This window comes from Cetorhinus maximus, chromosome 14, assembly GCF_964194155.1.
Source record: "Cetorhinus maximus chromosome 14, sCetMax3.hap1.1, whole genome shotgun sequence".
NCBI lineage: Eukaryota > Metazoa > Chordata > Chondrichthyes > Lamniformes > Cetorhinidae > Cetorhinus > Cetorhinus maximus.
Window position 1 is genome coordinate 57,864,668 of NC_135892.1, and position 23,542 is coordinate 57,888,209.

The window sequence follows — 23,542 nt, forward strand, 5'->3', positions numbered from 1 at the left end:
ATTGGTATTTGTGGGTGTTAGGAATAATTATTAGCTTTAATGTTTTAAGTTTGATTTGTATTTCTGTATTTGTGTGTTAAGAAAAGGTCAAGTTAAGTTTTAGTTTCACATTAAAAGGTACCTGCATTTCCAATGAGATTTACAACTGTTGGAGAAGCTAAGTAATCACAAGAGTAGAAAAACTGGGCTGTTGCCTAGCAACAGGGGTCCAGAGAGACAGGTCCCTCCTACAGACACACACACAGAGGAAATTAGAAACAGCAGTTTGATTTGCAAGCTGTTTGAATTCAGTTGGTTTTGAAAACAACTGTCAAGCAGAATCAGCCTAGAGGCTCAGATAGCCAGTTCCAACCTAAAGTTGGTTGAAAGTAGCTGCCAGAGAGAAACTGGAGCAAAAGGGACAAATAGCCAGTCCCAAGCTAAAGAAGAAAGTCCTCAAGAATCCAGGGGAATAGAACAGGAGAAAGTCCCAAGCAGATCTTCTAGTCAAAGGAAGGACAGGAATCTGGAAAAGATTCTGTTAAGTGAAGTTAAGAGTGAGGAGCAGAGAAAGGCTCCAAGCTTCAAGCTTAAAGAGATAAAGGCTGGTGAGAAGCCAGAAGATCCAAATAGACAACTGAAGGTTTGTAACTCTTTGCTATGGGCATATGAAGTAATGGTGTACTTTTGACAGCTGAGTCAGTGAGAGAGAGTGCGTGGAGGAAAGCTTGAATGCATGTGGTGACCCAGGGGAGAGGTACATTGGAAGGAGAGTTCGAAACCCTGGAGGTGAACCTTTGCGGAAGGCGTCTGAGAGAAAGTGTCGATTTGGGAGAAGATTCCAAGGCAAGGTCTTGGAGAGTGGAGATCAGAAACCTTTGAGTGAAAGACGGAATTCAATGAGACTGGTTGGCTCACAGTGTAACAAGTGTCTGGGGGAGTTGAGGAGAGATCCATAGCATCTGTCTGGGGTGGCATCTGTCACTTGGTTTCAGAGTGTGGTCTGTCTGACCACAGGTCACCAACTAGTTTACATGGACTGTGTACTTACAGTGAACATTAGAGCATAAGATAGCTTTTGTAACTTGTGTTATCCTTACAAATCTGTATATATCTGTAAAGGTATAGTTGTGGGTGAAGGAGTATTGTAATATAGTTCATCTATTCTTGCTTAGTAAATGTTTTATGATTTTGTTAAAAGTTCATTAGCTGACTCTGGTAACTCTATTCATTGCTACTCTCCACGTATCTAAACAAACAAATAAAAGTTAGGATCTATCAAGCTGGGTTCCACCCTGGGATTGGGCTTGTCCAGTGGTAGCCTCAGCTGGGGATCATAACAAATCTGTAATTGTATTTAAGAATGTTTGAAAATGACTTTTAAGAGGTTGCATCAATTGTAAAGGGATCAATTGTAATTTTCTTGGATAATAAGAAACACTGGTCCATGTGACCTGACAATCCTTGACCTGGAAGCAGTAGCAACAGGAAAGAAGTTAAGACAGAAGCCGTATGGCCAGACACAAAGGAGAGCTGCAAGCAGAGGAGCTAGAGGATGAAGGCGCTAATACAGACGCAAAGAGAAAGCAGACAGAGACAGAAAGAGGAACACAGAGAATTCTTGTAAGGAGAAGAAGCGAGTCAATCTCAGGAAGAGGTCAACTTTTCTGTTTGGCATAAAAGTAGATAGGAGCTCTTGAAAGTACTATGCGAGATGGCTAAAAAGATCTAAAACTTGGAAAGCTGTGTGAATAGCTCTGAGTTGCTAAAGAACTGGGAGCAGGATTTCCCGGTCGGCGTGCGGGGGACGGGACCTGCACGCTGACGCGTAAAATGATGCGGGATGATGTCGGGCGGAACTCATTATGTCACTCCGCTTCATTTCAATTTTCAGGTCGGCAGGGGCGCAGCTGAATCAGCTGTGCGCCTGCTGACCTGTCAACGGTCAATTGAGGCCATTTAAAAAATAATTGCAGTAGTTAAAGGGCCTGACCATCGAACATTAAGGTTGGTGGGCTTCAGAGAAAGCATGGAACTTCATCCACGGGTGGGATGAGGTTTCATGTAGGTTTAAAAAAATTTAATAAAAATTTAACTAAAAGTGATGGACATGTCCCAACTCATGTGACAGTGTCACATGAGAGGACATGTCAGGGAAATTTTATTTTTCTATTTTTAACATTTTTGAATTTGGCGCCGATCTCCCTGAGACAGCACTTAGCCTCAGGGAGATGAGTGCGCTCTTTCGCGCACATGCACGAAAGACCGCACTCTCGGCTTAGGGAATCCTCCCCCACCCGCAAAGGGAACACATAGCGCTTCCTGGCGGACGTCATGCTGGGCGGGCTTTAATTGCTGATTGGGGGCGCCAATTGGAGGTGCGCCTGCATGCGCCCGCTCCTGAACATCCCCCCCCTGACGGGGGCAAGATTTTGCCCCAGGTGTTTTCACAGAAATGGTCAAACGATGAACTGGGGTGTTATTTGTTGGTCTGTTGAAAAGGAACTCTGGAAAGCTACACCATCAGGACTGTCGTGACCCGAGGGAGAAAGGCTTCGTAGAAGTGTGCCTTACTCATGATATTCATACCCGTGAAACTCAAAGATGAAAGCTGTTGTTGGATAGGACTCCTGACCTACCCTGCATGAATAAAGAACAGCATATTGTGGAACTGTGTATCCATGCAGTGTCATATTTGTGTAGAGAGTGATGCAAATGCTTGTGTTTGCGTAAGACATAGCTTTGTTGTATTGACTAAAGTTGAATTTATATTTTTATTTGAAGTATCATTTGCCTGTTAATTCATGTGTAATTTGTGTTGGTTCTGATTCGTGTTAAAGTAAAAGTTGGTAATCTCTTCATTTGGGAGCCATTCAGTAAATTTTGTAAAAACAAAAAACTACTGCGGATGCTGGAAATCCAAAACAAAAACAGAATTACCTGGAAAGATTTAGCAGGTCTGGCAGCATCGGCAGAGAAGAAGAGAGTTGATGTTTCGAGTCCTCATGGCCCTTCAACAAAACTAAATAAAAATAGGAGAGGGGTGAAATATAAGTTGGTTTAAGGTGGGGGCGGGTGGGTGGGTGGGGGGAGAGAAGTTGGTGGGGGTTGTAGGGACAAGCAAGCAGTGATAGGAGCAGATAATCAAAAGATGTCACAGATAAAGGAACAAAGAGGTGTTGAAGGTGGTGATATTATCTAAGAGAATGCGCTAATTAAGAATGGATGGCAGGACACTCAAGGTACAGCTCTAGTGGGGGTGGGGTGGAAAGACTGACAGATTACAGGTATAGATTTAAAAATAATGGAAATAGGTGGGAAAAGAAGAATCTATATAAATTATTGGAAAAAACAATAAAAGAAACGGAAAGGGGGTGGGGATGGACGAGGGAGTTCAAGATCTAAAGTTGTTGAATTTAATATTCGGTCCGGAAGGCTGTAAAGTGCCTAGTTGGGAGATGAGGTGCTGTTCCTCCAGTTTGCGTTGGGCTTCACTGGAACAACGCAGCAAGCCAAGGACAGACATGTGGGCAAGACAGCAGGGTGGAGTGTTAAAATGGCAAGCGACAGGGAGGTTTGGGTCTTTCTTGCGGACAGACCGCAGGTGTTCTGCAAAGCGGTCACCCAGTTTACGTTTGGTCTCTCCAATGTAGAGGAGACCGCATTGGGAGCAACGAATGCAGTAGACTAAGTTAGGGGAAATGCAAGTGAAATGTTGCTTCACTTGAAAGGAGTGTTTGGGCCCTTGGATGATGAGGAGATATCACCACCTTCAACACCTCTTTGTTCCTTCATCTGTGACATCTTTTGATTATCTGCTCCTATCACTGCTTGCTTGTCCCTACAACCACCCCGCCCCCCCAACTTCTCTCCCCCCCCACCACCTTAAACCAGCTTATATTTCACCCCTCTCCTATTTTTACTTAGTTCTGTTGAAGGGTCATGAGCAAAACGTCAACTCTTTTCTTCTCCGCCGATGCTGCCAGACCTGCTGAGTTTTTCCAGGTAATTCTGTTTTTGTTTTAGTAAATTTTGTTATGTTGGTTTACAGTATCCCCACAGGGATCATCACAAAAATGTTAACTAATTTCTCCAGGTAATTTAGATTCTTATATCCATAAATTCTCCTTTGATTGGAAAGGTGAGTGAAATGATTTAATTAGTAGGTCATCCGCTTATGTGAGATTTAGTGTCTTTTGTAAGATTCAAGACAAGATGTTCAATGGCAACCAGAAATGGAATTAATCCACAATCATTACAGTAGGGGATGAGTCGGTCATTAAAGTATTAGAAAGCACCACAAATATCTGAGGTTAAAAGCTTGTTAACAACAACAATTTGCATTTATATAACATCTTTACTGGAGGAAAATGTCCTAAGCACATAGGCATAAGGAGAATTGAATGTTAAGCAAAAATGAAAAAGTAAGGAGTCACCAAAAACATGTTCAAAGAGGTAATGTTCTAAGTAGAATCTAAAAAGAGATGAAGATGTGGAGGTGGATGGCTTTACTGAGGTAATTTCAGATTATTAGGCCTGTGGGGTTGGGTACATGGCCACAAATATTGGCATAAAAGGAGAGTGGATACAAACAGGTCGGGGGAGGGGAAAAGAGAGTTTCGGGTAGTGGGGCCTGTAGGATTGAAAAAGATTACAAAGGTAGAGAAGGCTGAGGCCATAGAGGGATCTAAATGCAAGAATGTTAATTAACTTATTACATTGCAAGCCTATATAAATTATCTTAATAACTTTCACCAACCTTGTCCATGTAGCCCATGTGATCTTCTCAATCAACACCTGATCAGTTACTTGCTTGCCCGATGGAACCTCGTGTACCTGACGCTTGTAGGCACCTGTGGATACCTGCATAGAGTAAAGTATTTACTGAAACTACATGTTTTTATACTCTAAATAGAAAATGAAGAGTAATTTTTGATTGATTGAAGATTTAATTGATCAATAATGTGTGACCTTTATGCTTTGCACTGCATTCCCTTTTAATGGACCGGTATCAGGGTGTACATGAGCTAAGACATCCAACAGCGTTCTGTGCATCGCTTTTGTATCATCAGAGTTCCATTAGGGGAAGGAGCAGTGCTATTTTAGGAAGATATGTGGAATTTACATGGAAAAAGGTTCAGAAGTACTTTGGGTGGAAAGGGAGAAAATATGATAAGAAACAGAGTATCTAGATGAATATGAACTAGGGAGAGGGAGATTCAGAAAGAGGGTGAATGGAAATGGGGCAGTTTTTCTAAAAAAAATATTTCATTTAGCTTGCATGACAAGGCAGTCACTAACAACTGAGTTACAAGAGGAAGCACCCTAATTTTAGTCCTCTAATTCCCTAGATTCTGGAAAGGTCCCAGCAGATTGAAACACCACAAATGGTAACACCACTATTCAAGAAATGGGGGAGGCAGAAAGCAGAAAACTATATGCCAGTTAGTCGAACATCTGTCATTGGGAAAATGTAATAATTCTTTATTAAGGAGACACTAGCAGCACATTTAGAAAATCATAATATAGTTAGGCAGTCAACATGGTTTTGTGAAAGGGAGATCATGAGTGACAAATTTATTAGGGGTAGAATTTTATGTCCCGTGAGCGGGTGCATGCCGATCTGATCAGGTGTAAAACTTCGCAAGAAGATGTCAGGCAAGCATCCCGACTTGGCGGGCCCACGTGCCCACCGACAATTAAGATTAACTGCGCAATTGTCTCCGATTTTTCACGGTCTGTCCAACCTTACGGTTGGCGGACAGGCGAATCGTCCAGGCAGTCTTTGCATTTCTCATGAAACCTCAACCAAGGGCGGGGTGAGGTTTCTGTTATTAACTAAAATAAAAATAAAAATCTAAGGACAGCATTTTTATCATCTATATGCTCAGGTGCCTGTTTGTGATGCTTGGACATTTTTTTCCTGATTTTCAAAACTTTATTTCATGGTTTTTGGGTCTGCAGCTCCCTGAGGCAGCTCTCTGCCTTCAGGGAGCTTTCTCTCAGCGCTCGCCCACGCCCGCGGAAAAGTCATTGCCCACCAGGAGGAGCTTTTCAGTGGCGCGTTTCACACCGGCTGGCTGTTAATTGGCCAGCCAGCGTGAAATCGCTGTCGGGGGCTGATCGTGGTCGGCGGTCCATTTCCTGACCGCTACTGGGCCAGCCGATTGTGCCCACCCGCCGAGCTGAAAAGTCAGGCCTAGAGCTCTTTGAGAATGTAACAAGCAGGGTGGATAAATGAGAGCAGTGGAGGTAGTGTATTTGGATTCCCAAAAGACATTCAGTAACGTGCCACATAAAAGGTTACTACACACGGTAAGAGCTCATGGTGTTGGGAGTAATATATTAGCTTGGATAGAGGATTGGCTAATTAACAGGAAACAGATTCGGGATAAATGGGTCATTTTCAGGTTGGTGACCTGTAACTAGTGGAGTGTTGACAGAGTTTAATGCTGGAGGCTCAACTATTTACGATCTTCATGACTTGGATGAAGGGACTGACTGCATTGTAGCTACATTTGTTGATGATACAAAGGTAGTAAAGGAACTTGTGAGGAGGATACGAAGTGCTGGATTTTAGGCACCCCTTCCCCAACCACTGGCATATTTGAAGGCTGGGAGGCTTGTAAAATAAAACAGGTGGCCTGCCCGCCACCTGCCTGCCCACCCCCCCACCTGTCTCCCACAATTTGATGGGAGGGGAAGGCATCAGGCAGCTGTCTTCCCTTGGGCCTCATTCCACCTCCGCCACTATATTTTGTGTGGCAGGTGAAGGCAAGGTAGGCAGACCAGCAGCTTTCACTGCGTGGGCTGCTGTTGGGCAGGACAAGGGGATACCTCCTTTGGAGAATCCCTTGCGTCCATTAGAAGCACACCCCTCAAGATTGTATATCTCCCTCCCCTTTAAGCCTTTATCCCCTGGCCTCTAAAACACGCCTCCCCCACCCTCCTCACCACGCCCACACCCATCCAAAATCCCCGGACTTAGCTGAAGTCTTGGACCAATGACACTTCTTCTTTGGGGACTGCTTGCAGTCCCACCTGTGACCGCCACTCGATTCTGGCGTTGCTGGGACAGCAGAGCTGCTGGCCAATCAGATTGGCAGGCAGCTCCCTGGGATGGAACTTCTTCCCAGATGGGGACAGAAGTCCCACTCTGACTCAATTCAGGCTCCCCCCAGCATAATATTGCAGTAGGGCAGCCACATTTAGGGTGGGAAGGCTGACCACAAAATCTTTCATCTGTGGTGGGGGAGTGGGGGTGGTCAGGAATACTTCCTTGTCAAGACGATATAATAATTTCCATAATGTTATTGGAATTTATTGCAAACTAGGGCAATAGTGGGATATGTGTGTGTGTGTGTGTGTGTCTTAGTTGAATTAGATGCAGCTGGTCTGGGTGCTTTGATGTCAGAAGGGAAGTTAGGTTTGAAAAGTTAATTAGGTAAACATGGGGAAGTTTTATAATGTGAAGTGTAGAGGGAACATTTGCATTTTTAGACAAACTATTGTAGCTTTAGTTCAAAGGAGGGGGTGTAATGTATACCTAGCCAGCAGAAGTAGTAAGAAATAGTGTGTTTATTTATTTTTCCCAAAGATTACTGGTCGAATTGATAGATTCTTTTATTAGTGGAGAGATAGGGCAGCATCTTCTGGTGGTGAGCGGGGGCGGGGCCCACTCACCGACGTGTAAAATGACACGGGTATACGTTGGGCGTGCGTCCCAACGTCACCCCACGTCATTTAGATTCTCAGTTCGGTGGGCACACGGTCAAATCGGCTACGTGCCCGCCGAACTGCCAACGGCCTATTAAGGCCATTAAAAAAACTAATTAAGGTGATTAATGGACCTGCCCATCCAACCTTAAGGTTGGCGAGCAGGCTGGGAGCCCAGGTGGGCTTCGGAAAAAACATGAAGCCTCATCCACGGGTGGGATGAGGTTTTATGAGGGTATTTAAATTTTCATGAAATGTTTCAATAAAAGTTATGGACATGTCCCAAATCATGTGACAGTGTTTTCAATTGGAGCCGATATCCCTGAGGCACGCTTTGCCTCAGGGAGGTCTGTGTGCTCTTTCACGCGCACTCCTGGCTGAAGGAATCCCCCCGCCTACACAGACAGCGCACAGCGCTTCCTGATGGATGTTACAATGGGTGGGCCTTAACTGGCCCGCCCACATAAAATGGCGCCCCCCCCTCCCCCCCCCACTCCTTCCCCCCGACCAGGGACGCTAATCGGAAGGCCGCCATCCTGCACCTGCTCCCGCACTTCCCCCCCAACAGGGGGAAAATGTTGCCGATAAAGTTCAAAAGACATAGTGAAACAATGGGAATTTGCATTCAAAGATGAAAATATGTATAAAGGAGAGAAGGCGGTTTTTAAGGGAGGCAGTTTTAAGATCCAGCAAGTGTGAAAAGCCTGCAGCCTGTATGTACCAAACTGTTGCCTCCAGGGACTGAAGTTAAGAGAACTCACTTTGAATCCGACTGTTTGGGGTATCGTTTACTTTGCCTGGGTCTTTTAAAATCTATGTGTCTTACTGTTGTCTTAATGAAAGTGTAACTGGGAGTTGAATTAGTTAGGGGATTTAGAAGTTATTATAGTAGTCATTTGTAGACATATGTATGTGCTTACAATCTTTTCTTTTATTAATAAATGTTTAATTTAGTTTTATAAAAATCTCTTAAGGCTCGGTGGTCTTATTACTGAATTCAAAGCCCACATCTTGAAACATACAAATTGAAAATTAGTTGTGACAGTTGTTTCAAGTTTCCCTCTGGGATTTGAACAGCTCAGCATTTACCATCTGCTGTGTCATAACATCCCCCCCTTCTTGCCCCTGTAAAATCCAGCCCAAAGAGTCTGCAAAGGGATATAGATGGGTTAAGTGACTGAACAAAAATTTGCTAGATGGAATATAATATGGGAAAATGTGAGGTTGTTCGCTTAGGCAGGAAGAGAAGAAAAGCAGAATATTATTTAAATGGGGAGAGACTGCAGAATGCAGCAGTACAGAGGGATCTGGGTGTTCTGTGTGTACATGGATCACAAAAATTTAGCATATGGATACAGTAAGTAATTAGAGAGGCAAATGGAATGTTGGCCTTTATTGCAAGGGGGTTGGAGTGTAAAAGCGGGGAAGTTTTGCTACAGCTGTACAGGGTATTGGTGAGACTGTACTTGGAGTACTGTGTACAGTTATGGTCTCCTTACATTGGAAGCAGTTCAAAGAAGGTTCACTAGGCTGATTCCTGCGATAAAGGGATTGTCTTATGAAGAGAAGTTGAGCAGGTTGGGCCTATACTTTTTGGAGTTTAGAAGGATGAGAGGCGATCCTATTGAAACCTCTAATATTTTGAGGGGGCTTGGCAGGGTAGATGCTGAGAGGATGTTTCCTCTCATGGGGGAATCTCGAACTAGGGAGCACAGTTTAAAAATAAGGGGTCCCCCATTTAAGATGGAGATAAGGAAGCATTTCTTCTCTCAGAGGGTTGATAGTCATTGGAATGCTCTTCTCCAGCAAGCAGTGGAGGCTGGGTCATTGAATATATTCAAGGTGGAGTTAGACAGATTTCTGATTGACAAGGGAGGCAAGGGTTATGGATGACAAGCAGGAAAGTGGAGTTAAAGCCACAATCAGATCAGCCATGGCCTTTATTGAATGGTGGAACAGGCTCAATGAGCCAAATAGCCTATTTCTAAGCACATACAATTGTTGGGATTTTCCGAACTGGTGGAAACATGACAGTTTCATTTCTGGTCCACAGCATGCATCTCTCGCTTGTGGCAGAAAAATGAAAGAGAATATACAGAAGTGATGTAAGCAGATAGTCCCGTAAATTTATAAGCAATCACTTGTATATGTTATTAATATTTTATATTTATCTGAAGCATTAAAATATTGAAAAATGATTAATAGCAGAGTTTTCACTCTTTAAGTAATATTTATTGTGATTAAAGAAACATCCTACCTGGATATGTTTGCTATCAGCTGAGAAGTCCATTTGAATAACAAAACTAGGAATGTCTTTGCAGTAACCAGTTCTGTTTAAAGTAGGACCTTGCGTCAGATCATAAAAATCAACAGTATTTTCTGCAGAACCCACAGCCAGGAACATGGAATTGGGGCTAAAGCTAAAACAAAACACATACATCAAAAATTAATTGTTTACAGCAACTTTTCTTAATGTATTTTGGTGTCTTTCTTATTGTTATTCAATATAATACTCTATTTCCAAAGTTATTTTCTCAATTCCCAATTAGGTCCACTGTGCACCAATGACTTGAGAAGGTAAGTGGATGTTATGTTTTCTGGTTCACATAAGTTAGAAAAGATCACAACTTAGATTCAAAATGTTGCAGCTTCAACAACTGCTCTCCAAGTGGACGATGGACTGGTACTTACTTGGCACATGACTGCAGTGTAGCAGTGAATGTGGCACCCTGAGATATCACAGAATTGTTGTGGCGCAGGAGGATGCCATTTGACCCATCATGTCTGCACCAGCTCTACGAATGAGCAACTTACCTAGTACCATTCCCCCACCTTCTCCCCATAACCCTATATATTCTTCCTTTTCAGGTAACAGTTTAATTCCCTTTCAAATGCTTCAATTGAACGTGCCTCCAACACAGCCTCAGGCAGTGCATTCCAAACCCTAACCACTGGCTGCCTAAAAAAGTTTGTCCTCGTATCACTTTTGCTTCTTTTACTAATTACTTTAAATCTGTGCCCTCTCGTTCTTGATCCTTTCATGAGTGGGAACAGTTTTTCCCTACGTAGTCTGTCCAGACTCCTCATGATTTTGAATACCTCCATCAAATCCCCTCTCAACCTTCTTTTCTCTAAGGTAAACAGTCCGACCTTCTCCAATCTATCTTCATAACTGAAGTTCCTCATCCCTGGAACCATTCTCGTGAATCTTTTCTTCACCCTCTCTAATGCCTTCACATCCTCCCACATAACAATTAATTCCTAGCTCTTTACTGTTACAACTAGTTCCCGGGTGAGGTCTCCAAATTTGTTAACTTACTGAATGTGACCCCAATTTTGTTATGCTCCCAGGTGAGGAGGAATGAGTTGGTTCCCCTTCTTTATTCAACCCCCTTGGTTGGTCACAACAAGGCTGATTTAAAAGGGATCCCTTGCCCCTTTGATACCTTTTCCCAGTCCAAATGTATCTTTTTTTTTAGAAGAACCCAATTTAACCAGGATTTCTTGAGTAAAAGAAAGAGTCAGGGTGGAATCATCCCAGATTTGCACAAAGTGCAGTAGTGGACAGGAAAAAGGACATTTTACCCGCTGGCTGCAATGGCGGCTTTTCACGCTGTATCGTCCCACTTCCGGCGTGTCCTGCCTCATTAATAATTAATTCCCGGGAAACACACCAGGTCGCTGGTGGGGTGGCCTCTGATTTGCACACTCCGCTGTCACCTCAGGCCTTCAGTAATTGGGTGCCATATTTAAAGCGCACCTCTGCACAGAGCTAACACTCTTCAAGGGATAGGAAGCAGCTGGGAACTGATGGCTGCCAAAGCCATCAGGATGACCTGCAAGCAAGGTCACCAATCCAGCATGGGAGGCGTGGCAGCAGTGGTCAGCGCCATCGCCCTACAAAAGAAGACAGCCATCCAGTGCAGAAAGAGGATGAATGATCTCCTCTGTTCTGCCAGGGTAAGTCACTCTTCTCATCTCACACACACACACAAACCTGTCACACATCCATAGGGATCTCACACCTCAAAGGACACCACCACTACTTTCACATACAACCTCACATCTCCATGAGGCCCTCCTCATCTGGAGCTCATGTCCTCATTCTATCCATGGCTCTGCAACCACACAAACATTCCATGCAGTGCCATGTGTCCTGCTCACACTTTCTCCATCTGTATTCCTGCAGGAGAAGCTGGCTCACAACAGCAGGGAGAGATCCCAGAAAAGGGGGGTGGAGCAGCGCACATTAGACCCCTCATTCACTTTGAGGGGCGTGCCATCACACTGACTGGTGAGGATGTGGATCATGCCTGCGGCAACCGTGGGATCAGCGGCGAACACCCACGTAAGGAACTTGCACCAGATCATCCCTCTCTCAATGCAAATGTGAGTGCGCTCTCCTGCTTTTGACTCTGCTGTCATGCACTAATTATCTCTACTTTGGTTCAGAGGGAGCTCTGCCAAGTGACCAACACCCTCAGCCAGCCAGTCCCTCAGCTCCATCCAGGTCCTCACCTCCAGTGAAAAGGACATCTTCTCCATTGAAGAGCTGGAAATAAGCAGCCTGGAAGACCCGTCATAGCGCTTAACTACACCCGCCACCAGCACAGAGTCACGCACCTTGGTGGGACCTAGATCTAGAGCAGGCTCGAGTTCACAATCTGGTGGTCACATGTGTCCGCAGGAGAAGGAGGCAGGTTTAGCTGAGCCACCCGGGACTTGGAGGACTGCTGGGCAAGAGGCATCTGTGAGGTCCAAGTCAGATGACAAGCCTTTGGATTTGGCCTTCTAACTCATCATTTAGAGTCAGCAGAAGGCGCAGGAACATCACGCAGAGCTATTGGAAGCCCTCAACAGAGTGACACGCGAGTTGGAGGTGTGCATCCACCTGCTCTCTGATGAAGTGGTGCCCACATGTGTACATATGGAGATCTCATCAGAAGGATGGTGGAGGCCATGCTGACCCTGGTCCAGCAGAACACAGAGATGCGTGCAGACCTGCATTGTGATAGCCATGGGTGAGTTCCTGCAGTGGCAATGAGAGAGGGAAATGGGGCACCTCGATGTCCCTCCAGGTGCTCCTTCCCCTCAAGGAGTCAGGCCGGGGCTCTCAGGCATCCGAAGGGAGGAGGAGCGGCAGCTGGACATCTCAGTCATCCACTCAGGAATCTCAGAGGCTGTCTGCTCCCTCCAAGTCCCCCTTGCCTGTGACCCCTCAACCTCATCCTCTGTCACCGCAAAGGGAGCAGCTGGCCCACAGGAGGACAGCCAAAGCAAGCTGGGGCCCTTAAGGCCTCGGCTCTCCGGAGGACCCATGCTGAAGTCACCAGAGGCAACAGGGCCAATAATTGCACACGCTGCCTCCACCCCTGCTGTGCATGTCAGGGGAGCACCTAGAAGAAGTGGTAGGCCTAGAAAAATTAAGAATTTCTGATAACAAATGGTTGCATGGGTAATCACATTTTGTCACTTCATAATCTGAAAATATATTCACATTCACTGAGTCATGTGTAATAGTGTCTTTCAACTTCAATTACAGGCTTCACAAGTCCTCCCCCTGCATCCCCAACCCCACTAGAAGTTCAGCAGCACGTAGCTGGACCATGAGTGATTCTGGAGGGAGAAAATGTGTGTGTGGCAGGGCCTTTTGGAGCCTCGTGCAAGCACTCTCCCATGCGCATGAAGCCTTCCTCCATCACGCTCATCTCAACGACCCGAGCATTTTCAATGCTGCCTGCTACTCACTTTCAGTTGTCCATCTGAGCTGATCTGCATCTCCACCCACCCACTGATCACACTCCCATACAGCACCTAAGCCCGTCCTACACGAGGCTGCTCTCTCTTTCAATTTCAGAAGCATAGTTGTTGTAAGGTTCTGTGTTCAGCTCCCCCATACTTTCCCCTCCCCTAGTCACCCATGTCCTTTCCCCCATCACCTGTTGACCCCCCGGCATCACCTTCCAACTCCCCACCATCATCTACCAACAAGAAACCTTTCCTTTCCAGGATGTCCAGGTGAACATTCTCCAGGCATTCTCTATCATCCCACGAATGCCACTCCCAACCACATTGACCTTCCCGACATTCGCCTTCCCGCCCCCAGGGTCCATGTCTGCCTCCGAGTCCCCACTGACCACCCTCGCTGTCCCTTCTACCGGTACGATCACACCCTCGCCCTCCTACCCTACCAGCTCACTTTGCCCTCTCATACTCACCATTCCCTCCTACCACACCCAGCCTCAGTTCATTCCCTAGGAGGCAGTAATGGACTCTACAGACCCCTCCCTTGCACCTTCACCTGGACATCCCCCCATCACTCCTTCTTCCACCTTTACTCCCTCCTCCATCCTTAGTTCTTCCTCTACCCTTACTCCATCCTCCATCTTTACTACCTCCTCCCCCCATACTCCTTCCTCCCCCTGGACTCCTTCCCTCCTCTGAACTCCTTCCTCCCCTGGACACCTTTTCCCCACTGCACTCCTGTCCCCTCCAAACTCCTTCCTCCCGCCGAACTAATTCCCCCTCTCTGAACTCCTTCCCCCCGCCTGAACTCCTTCCCTTACACCTACCTCCCCAGTTTCCGCATTCTCCCCTGTTGCATCCCCCGCCCCCATACTCCCTCCTTCCCTGCCACCCTCATCCCCCTGACACCTTCATTCCTCCTCCCAACCTCATACCCCTTGCCACCTTTGTTCCCTCTGCCCCCGGTATACTTACCTCTTCCAGTCAAACTTAGATCTTCTTCTCTACCCCCCCACCCACCAGAACACTTTCCTCTCCCACCCACCCCCTTGATAATCATCTGTAGCAGCCCATGGCCAAGATCCTGATGTCCTGAAGCAGACCCCAGACATCAATGGAGACCTCCCACCTTCCGTGAGCTGCTTCATGGTGGAGCCATGTCCATCAGAATCCAACCAGCATGCGAAGCATGTGTTCCTCCAGGGTCCAGTAGCTATAGAGCTCCAGCGTCTTCTGCTCCTTGGATGTCCAGCATGTGAGCAAGGCCCTGACGGTAAGTCCCAACTTCTGCACGTTACCCTTGTCAAGACATGTTCTGCACCAGTGCGTTTCCCTGCCGACATGGCTAATAAATTTGATGTGGGGGATGATTCCAGCAAGCAGGGCTTATAATGATATGCAGATATATTAAAATGACATTCCCAACGTGTGGCAGCGGGAAATGCAGCTCGTCATTGATGGGCAGAGCAGACGACTGCAAACTGGTTTCACGATGGTATGAAACCAATTTTTGACCTTTGCGCCATATTGTCTGCTCATGCCCACCATGATGCCCACTCCAATGGGGATGGAAAATTCCGGCCTAAGTTTATTAGTTACTAAAGACCCAAGAAAAATAATAAAAATGCAACACACATACACACAGTTCAGTAATGAGAAGTTAAGAATCCAAATTAAAGTTTAAAATGATATTCAAATCAGTCTTTGGCTTGTCCATGAGGGGTACATAGCAAAATGTTGCAGCCGTTAAGAGGTGATTTCAGTAGAGCTGACTTTGACAGTTTTGCAGTTGGTTTGAAGACACTCGGTTTTGCAGGATATCTGAAGAAGCTATCCTATTTCCTTTTCGATTGTGGCCTCTGCTGAGCCTTGCCTCCAGCAATAGAGAGAGAGAGAGAGAAAGAGAGAGAGAGACTTCACCTACAACTGCAGGGGTCTTCTTGCTGTCACACACATACACAGCCCACCAGCACACACTGTGCTGCTCTGTAGCTAGCTTTTTAACCCATTTTCCCCCTGTGTATTTCTGTAAGGGAAAAAAAAGCATGTCTTGCGCCCAGAATCTGTTTTCTTTAATCTCTGACCATTTTACACATTCTGAGTTATAAATCAACAGGAGATGGATTTTAGATGACTGCTGAGACGTGGTAATCAGTCTTTGTCTCTGCAACCACAGAAGATTAAAGTTCAGTCTTTTGCATCTTTCCTATCTCCCTTTCAAGTGTCTTTGCTTAAAGAAGGCCATGACACCTTTTCAGGTGTGACATTCCATGTTGTCTCAGGACAGGTCTGTCAGTATAATCCACATAGGAATTTTCCAGAAAATGATCACTTTATATTGCTCAGTGTCCTTGCTTATATTTCTTTAAAAACACACAAGTCTTCCTTAAAAGTTCAAAATGCCTGTAAGTAATTTGTGGCTGTAAGTGGCTTCTCATGACATTACAAATAATATAACAATATAATGTGCCTCTTTCTTTAAAAAAATATGTAATACCTCTATATCAATATAAGTGTTCCAATCATAAAGCAATGTATGACCTGTTCCAATCATACAAAGATGTATGACTTTTTAAACTAAAGAAGATTAACAATTTACTTTTATAAATAAACTAAATGCCTTAAGAGTCCTTTGTAGCTTGTTTTCTCAAAATATTATTCATAGTATTACTTAGGTGGTATATTGTAGTGCCTCCATCTTGTAGATTTGGCATTCATTGCTCTTAATGGTATGTTGGCATGCTACACAGTTGATTTGTGTGTTGCTCTTGGCGTTGTAGCAGTCGTGTTTGACATTGTTAATATTGTGTCATTTGCTGGTAATGTTGTTCTTGTTGCACTACTTGTTGGTGATGCTGTTGATGTTGTCTCCCTGGCTTGAGAAGCTGCTGGTATTATTGGTGATATTTTCTACTTTTCCAGCTCAGTGCAGGTTGAATATGGACCCTGTTCATTCTCATTTGCATACCGGTTTCAGCAATGTTTGACCTTGGACCCTCAGCTTTACCAACAACTTTTGCTGGGTTCCAATTTTTCATGATTGGATCCTGTCAATGTACAGTTTGTCCTTTCAATAGCTCAGGCAGGGACTTGTCATGTTTATTAAAGTGTTGTCCTCCTTCTACCTGTGCATCAATGAGTTGTTATCTTAATTCCTCCTGCTCACTTGGAGGGAGTATCTTGCTTGGTAGAGTTGCCTTATACTTTCTTCCATTCAACAGTTCTGCGGGTGATTTCATATCAGCCCTGAGAGGTGTAGATTGGAGTGACGATAAAGCAAGGTTTGGGTCTTCCTTTGTCTCTTGCAGTTGTGGGGATTCCTCTTACCATCGAAAAAATGGTCTCTACATGCAATGTATGCCGGAAGTACAGAAGTACACAGCAGAAAGAGGCATTTTGTGAGGGTTCCTTTGACCGCCTGGACATGTCATTCTATAAATCTGTGTTCCCTTGGGAAATGTGGACATGAGGTGATAATGTTGAACCCATATTGTTCAGCGAACCCCATAAATTCTCTGGAGATGAATTGGTTCCATTGTCATATTATTCTTTCTGCAATCCCTTTCTCAGCGAACAGAACTTGTACTGCTGAGGTAATTGTACTTTTCAAATCTTTCAACTTTCAGATAAAAGGGAACTTTGAGTAGTAATCTGCAAATATGAGATACCTATCTTGATTGTGTGTGAATAAATTGGTTCTCTCAGTATGCTTTGGTCTGGGTGGTACCTCAGTAGCTATCATCTCTTTCTGCTGTGCATTTCTGTATTTCTGGCAATACATTGCATGTAGACACCATTCTTTCGATGTCTTTGTTGATGCCGATCTAGTACAGAGCTGAACCAGCTCTGAGCTTACACTTCTCCATTCCTGCATCATTTTGGGTCTGCTTGTGGGCTCCCAAGGGTAGTCTGTTGCTGTTAGACACTCAGTGCCTGATCGAGGGACCTGGCATCGGTAAGCTGGGGAAGCCTTGTGACAGTCATCCCCAGTCCTTCCTTCTGATCCCCTGTTCCCCCTAGCCAGTCCCCACCTCCCTCACCGCAATGTCCATCTCACCCTCACTTACCTGTGGCTTGACTCCCCCGCTGATCCTGGGCCTCTGGTGGGTGCATTGCCAGTAGCTACCACCCTGTGGCGCTGATGGCAATGACAAGCTGCCAGCCTCTGATTGGGATTTTTGACCCCGGGCTGTTTGATTCCAGGGAAAGCCCGCTGATGGCGCTTAAGTGTCTAATTGGCACTTAATAGGCAGGCCTTCCCCAAAGGAGGCAATGCAGGGCTAGTGCCAACTCACCAGCTGGCAGGCAAGACGCCACTTGCCTGGATTAAATTCCACCCCACTTTCCAACTATTTATTTTTCTCTGTCATGTGTAGAAGTTCCTAGGCTCTTCTCAGTACCCTTCCACAACTATTTGGCTAGGATGGGAACTTAGCACATTACGCTTTCCAACACACTTCTCCCCTTAACTCTTTAAAAAGAGTCCATCATATTATTAAAAACGATACATAAGAAAATGAGTAGGTCATTCAGCCCCTCTAGCCTCTTCCCCCATTTAATTAGATCTTAACTGATCTGTATCACCCAAAAGTGAAAGCAGTACTGCAGATGGGGGCTGACCAAGACTTAATGCAACTGAATCATACTTCTTGCTCATTGTCCATCGAGATAAAGACCAACCTTTCATTAGCCAATTTGATTAATTTTTGTATCTGTTTACTATTTTTTAGTGACTTCTGTGCAATAACATGTAAATCTCTGCTCATCCATTGTTCCTAGTTTCTCACCATTTAAAAAAATCTTACCATTTGTCTTTCTTGGGTACAGAGTGGATGACCTCACACAACAGGTTTGATTTTTGAAAAGTGTTAATTTGGTGCTGTAACTTGTGGAGACTCTTCAACAATCATATTCATGGAACAGAAACCAATCAAATTCCTGAGCCAAATCAGTTCTAACTGATAATTTTTGTAATACCGATTATATTTTACAGCCACAATGACAGTTGCTCACTCACTATATATCTATAAAAGTATAATTCATAACACTATAAAGACAGTAATTCCAAAATTCAGAAAAAAAATCAGAAATGCAATCATCCTATGTGCTTATCATTCCAATAGCTTATCCCCACATTATCTGATGTACAGTGCTAGCCCTAGCCAGATACTTCAGGGTTTGGCCTGCCCGAGTCAACTGAGGGTTGACTTGAGCAATACGTGCAAAAAAATGTGTGCAGATACCCCATTATTTTTTCTCTTAGCTGGCAGGCTGCTTTCAAATTGTGCAAGAAAAATGATATACCCACAGAGTAACTCGAGACCCAACACAAACAACAGGTCTTGCTCTCATCTTCACCTCAATGAGCCACTGGTCCTCCAGTCGGGGTCTTAAGTTATCGCCCTTCCACTGCCCAGTCACGTGCCACTGGCTACTAGTCTCCTGCTGTAAGGCCCCAATCTCAGTGCAAGGACAAAACACTTTACTATATTTACCATATCTTTTCCACTCCCCAACCCAGGCCCACCTCTGCTCCTTTCTTTGGGTGCAATACAGTTTACTATGTTTCCTGGGCTGAGCCTGGCTTTTGTTCAGTTTATTGGACCTGACTCAGCTCCAATCTTGACTGTGTGCATTTATAATACTGGAATCTACATTCATCTACTATAACAATTTATAATATTAGATCTATAATTTATTGGATAATTATATAATAACCTCTGTTGTATTATTCAATCTTGTACATGTGCACATTTTCTGTTCTTAAACTTAATTTCCTATTAACATGATCTTTTGTGATATTCTTATTGTTGGTATTTCCTATCTAATGACTCATAATTGCATTTCCTTACGTAAGCAATTGGCTGCCATTCTCAGTTGATAAACTAATCAAACCACTCAAAAAAATCCACCACCATTTTTCTCAGTAATTGATGTTATGAAATCCAAAAATGTTCAATAATATGATTAATTTTACTCTTTGAATTTCCATTTGTATTATTTAATAACACCATTAAAATCATTACTTCAAGGCAAAAGCCTGGGCCTTGTAAACTTCCCATTGCTGCTGGGGGCTCGTCATCCCTGTCTATGATGTTACTGCTTGCTGCAAATTCTCCTCCTGCTTGGTGACATTGCCCCTACCGAGGCCCCACCTCATATCAGCTTGAAGAATGTTAGTGGGATAATGAGTTCTTTTCTGGCAGGTAGGACCTCCAGAATGGAACTAGCTGGGGATCCAGGAGGGTGAAAGAGAGAAACAAGCTGGTGAAGAGGATGGGACTGAGTTGGAATAGCAGGAATGTGGACTAAGAGTTAGGGGTTTGGGATTTTATTCAGTGGGAGAGAGAGAAAGGTTTAAAGGTCTAGATTACAATTGGGGTGGAAGAGAGGGAGAAGAAACTGGGGATTGGAAAATGGGGGTCGGGTAGAGCATGAGAGAATAGACATTAGGGAGGTTGGGGGAATTGAGTTTCAGTTTGGGGGAGAGAGGGAGACTGGGGTGGGGTACTAGAGCTTGGACAGGATAAGAGAGGTATAGAGTCCCCTGCAAGTCCTTAACCCATCTTTGACATCCTGTTCCATACCTTGGTTTCCCTTTGTCTCCACACTTGGTTTTCCCTCCTTTCATTAGATCCTGGTCCTTTACCCTTCCAACATCAACTCAGTTTTTCAGAAGGGGAGTCACTGATTATTGATCTGGAGGAGGAACCCTGGCTTATGTTCTGTCTTCCCAGATCAGTAATAGAGATCAGGATTAGGGTTAGGCTGCCAACCCCTGGGTCATCTGGGTCTCTTCAGGAAGGAAGGTTAATCTCCCAGGAAATGCTGCTAGCAATCCAGAAGAAAAGCACAGTATGAACTATTGTTTACAGTTTGCACCTCTATTTTGTGCCTGTGTACTTTCTTTGCCTGCTTAGAGGGGGATTTCCTGGTTCTTGGAACTTCTGGCATGAGTATCTACTGCTAGTAGAGATACTCAATTGCAGAGGACCCAACTGTTATAAACTGTGACAACATGTGAAAACTCAAATAGAGCGTATTTCATCACAGTCCTGATTTGTGCCTTCTAGGTGCTAGAGAAGTTTTGGGAGTCACTTGCCACAGATCACCCAACCTCAGACCTGCTCTGGTAGCTACAGTATTTATATGGCTGGCCCAGTTAAGTTTCTGGTCAATGGTAAACCCCAGGATGTTGATGGTGAAGGATTTAGCAATGGTAATGCTGTTGAATGTCAGTTGGAAGGTGGTTAGACTCTCTTGTTGGACTTGGCACTTGTGTAGTGCAAATGTTACTTGCCACTTAACAGCACGTTTGAAGGTTGCACGGGTCTTGCTGCACGTGGGCAAGGACTGCTTCATTATCTGAGGAATTACCAATGGGTTGAACACTGTTCAGTAAACATCCCCACTTTAGTCTGGAGGATGGAAGGAAGTCTTTGATGAAGCATCTGAAGGTAGTTGTACTTCCAGCTAAAATACTCTGGGTTTGAAATGACTGGTGTTCAACAACCACAACCATTTTCCTTTGTGCCAGGTATGACTCCACCCACCGGAGAGTTTTCCCTCTGACCCCCATGTTCAATTTTATTAGGTCTCCTTGCTGTCAGACTTGGTCAAATTCTGTCTTGATGTCACCTCATTCCTGAATTGAGCCCTTGTGTCCAAATTTGGACCAAACTGTAATGAGGTCTGAAACCAAGTGGGTCTGGTGGAACTCAAACACACCATCAGTGCACATGATGTTGGGAAATAAGTATCATTTAATAGTACTGTGAGTATTCCATCCATCACTGCTGATGATTGGAACAGACTGATAGGATGGTATTTGGCTGAGTTGGACATGTCCTGCTTTTTGCGATCAAGAAACACCTGGATAATTTTTAGCATTTTTGGAGCTATACTAGAACAGTATGGCTGGAGCCGTGACTATTTCAGGAGCACTGCAACTCTTGTGCATTACAGCCAGCTTTTGTCAGAGCCTTTGCTGCACTAGGTGCTGTTTCTTCATATCATGTGGAGTGAATCAAATTGGTTGAAGATTATCATCTGTGATGGTGAGAACCTCAGGATGACGTTGAGATGTTTGACATTGTCTAGAGCTCTTTGTACCAGGTTGGTAAAGAGGTAGTTTAGGTGTTGTGCCAATATTCTGGTGATCAAGTGTAATAGGAACATGGGTTTGTAGTCATGCTGATTTTTTATTAATTAATTCTGATGCCACTATCAGAATACAATACTTAGAGAATGCTAGTCATTAACTGGATATTTCTACTCCTATGAATGTTGTACCTGATATCATGGATGGCAGCACTCCGGTCACGTTTTTTGCCCCACACTTTCAGCGAATTAAGCAGCAGGATAACGAATTCTCCATTCTTCATCCCGATTGCAACCATTTCTCCATCAGGGCTGTAAGCAGCACATTTTGCACCATAGCCAAGGTTCACCTTGTTTAGCAATTTCTATATTGGGGAAAATTCAGGAGTACAATTTAAAATTGTTTCAAATACTACAAAGCTCATATATCATGCTTACATTTGCAAAATTACAGTTTTAAACTTCATAATTTGGATTTGATTTTGTCCATTAAAGGATCTAATAAGGTGACACTGGGCTGGACTTTCTTGCAGTCAGGGAGACTCCATGGAGATGTGAAAATGGCACTGAGACCCGGTTCCAGGATTCCCAACCATATTCCTGGGGTTTCCATTTTTCACCAAAGCCATTTAAAGGTGCAGGCTGGTTCGGGTCATGAGCTGCACCATGTACCCCTGACCTGGCAGGCTCTATTGCAGGGATAGACATGTCCTGCTCCTCTGCAATTTTCAAGGGGTTGGGCCAACTTTTAAAGGACTTATGGTTCACGGAACCTCAGAGGTGTCGTGAACCATAGTCTGGATGAGGGAACCTTTTGAAAGGTAAGTTCAAAAGGTTTTACCCATTCCCCCCATGCCAAGCTATGCCTCCACCCAACACCCACCCTCACCTCCCACACAGTTCCCATGTCCCACACATAATGAGGCTTGGCTGAGAGCCCAGACATCCATTAGAGTATTGAAACAGCTGCACCCCAAGGAAAACATTGCTTGATTGACAGCTCTGGCTCTCTGTTCTATTCTGTCAATTTCACAATGTTTATTTACACAAGATAAAGAGTTTTCAAGTACCTGCAGTTAATGATATTTTAAAGGGTTTGGATGATTGACTTCTATTGGGTTGTAGTCAAAGCAATTTTTATGAATGAATGAATTACTATTTTTTAAAGCTTTTTAAAAACACATCCTATTGTCACTTTAGGATTCATTGGTTCTATACAGAGTGTATAATGGGGGAATGGGCATGGAAGTCTTATAGCTTGGCATAAAGGGTATGAGGGATCATTAGGTGTGGGCAGAGGGATTTAACTTAGCATGGAGGGTATGAGGGGTCATGGGGTGGCATGGATGAGGCATGGGGAGTGTGAGGGGTGAGGGCTAGAGGGCCTTTACTGTTTCTGTTAAAACTGAGATGATGTCCCAAAGCACTGAGGCAGGCCTATTAAACAGCTTGCAGCCCTGTGGCTGCTTCCGAATTCTTTTCGGGGGCACAGGCCCGACTCCTGTTAGCACCCATCCCCTGGCATGAAAATACCATCTTTACATCCCATTTTCGGGTGCACCAAACTGGGAAATTTCCCAACTCCTGCCACCCACCTCAAAGTTGAAAATCCAGCCCACTATGATGCAGCACATTGGGATTCCAAATAAATTACCCCTGTTATTTCCTAAATGTTAAATTGCCAATCTCAGTTAAGCAGACCAATTCAGAGGGAGAATAGAACTTCATGTATGGTAGTCTTTTGTACAGTCATATTGGAAGTGGAGAGGAAACTATATGCCTGCTGTCCTCTTTGCATGGATTTGATGTAGGCATTGGGAGACATTAATGAAGCAAAAATGTGTAAAACAAGTTACCTTTTCTCCTGTCCAGCCACTATACCGAGTTATGCAGTTAACATTCCAACTTGTCTTTTATTCTGAAAATCATCAGTTTTAATCAGAATTTTTTAAACCTAAAATCATGGAGCTAGAAAGTGCTGGGTTTGTTCGCTGCTGCTGAA

General features: G+C 44.4%; 1 protein-coding gene across 1 annotated transcript in view; it reads right to left on the reverse strand.

The window, feature by feature from the left end:
- Nucleotides 1-23,542, reverse strand: part of LOC144689682 (echinoderm microtubule-associated protein-like 6) — a 693,547-nt gene that overhangs the window by 12,805 nt on the left and 657,200 nt on the right. Inside the window, exons 36-38 of the mRNA XM_078556972.1 lie at nucleotides 21,733-21,905; nucleotides 9,953-10,115; nucleotides 4,739-4,842 (exon numbers count right to left, since the gene is read on the reverse strand). Coding sequence (XP_078413098.1) covers nucleotides 4,739-4,842; nucleotides 9,953-10,115; nucleotides 21,733-21,905 — 440 coding nt within the window. The remainder of the gene's footprint in view (nucleotides 1-4,738; nucleotides 4,843-9,952; nucleotides 10,116-21,732; nucleotides 21,906-23,542) is intronic.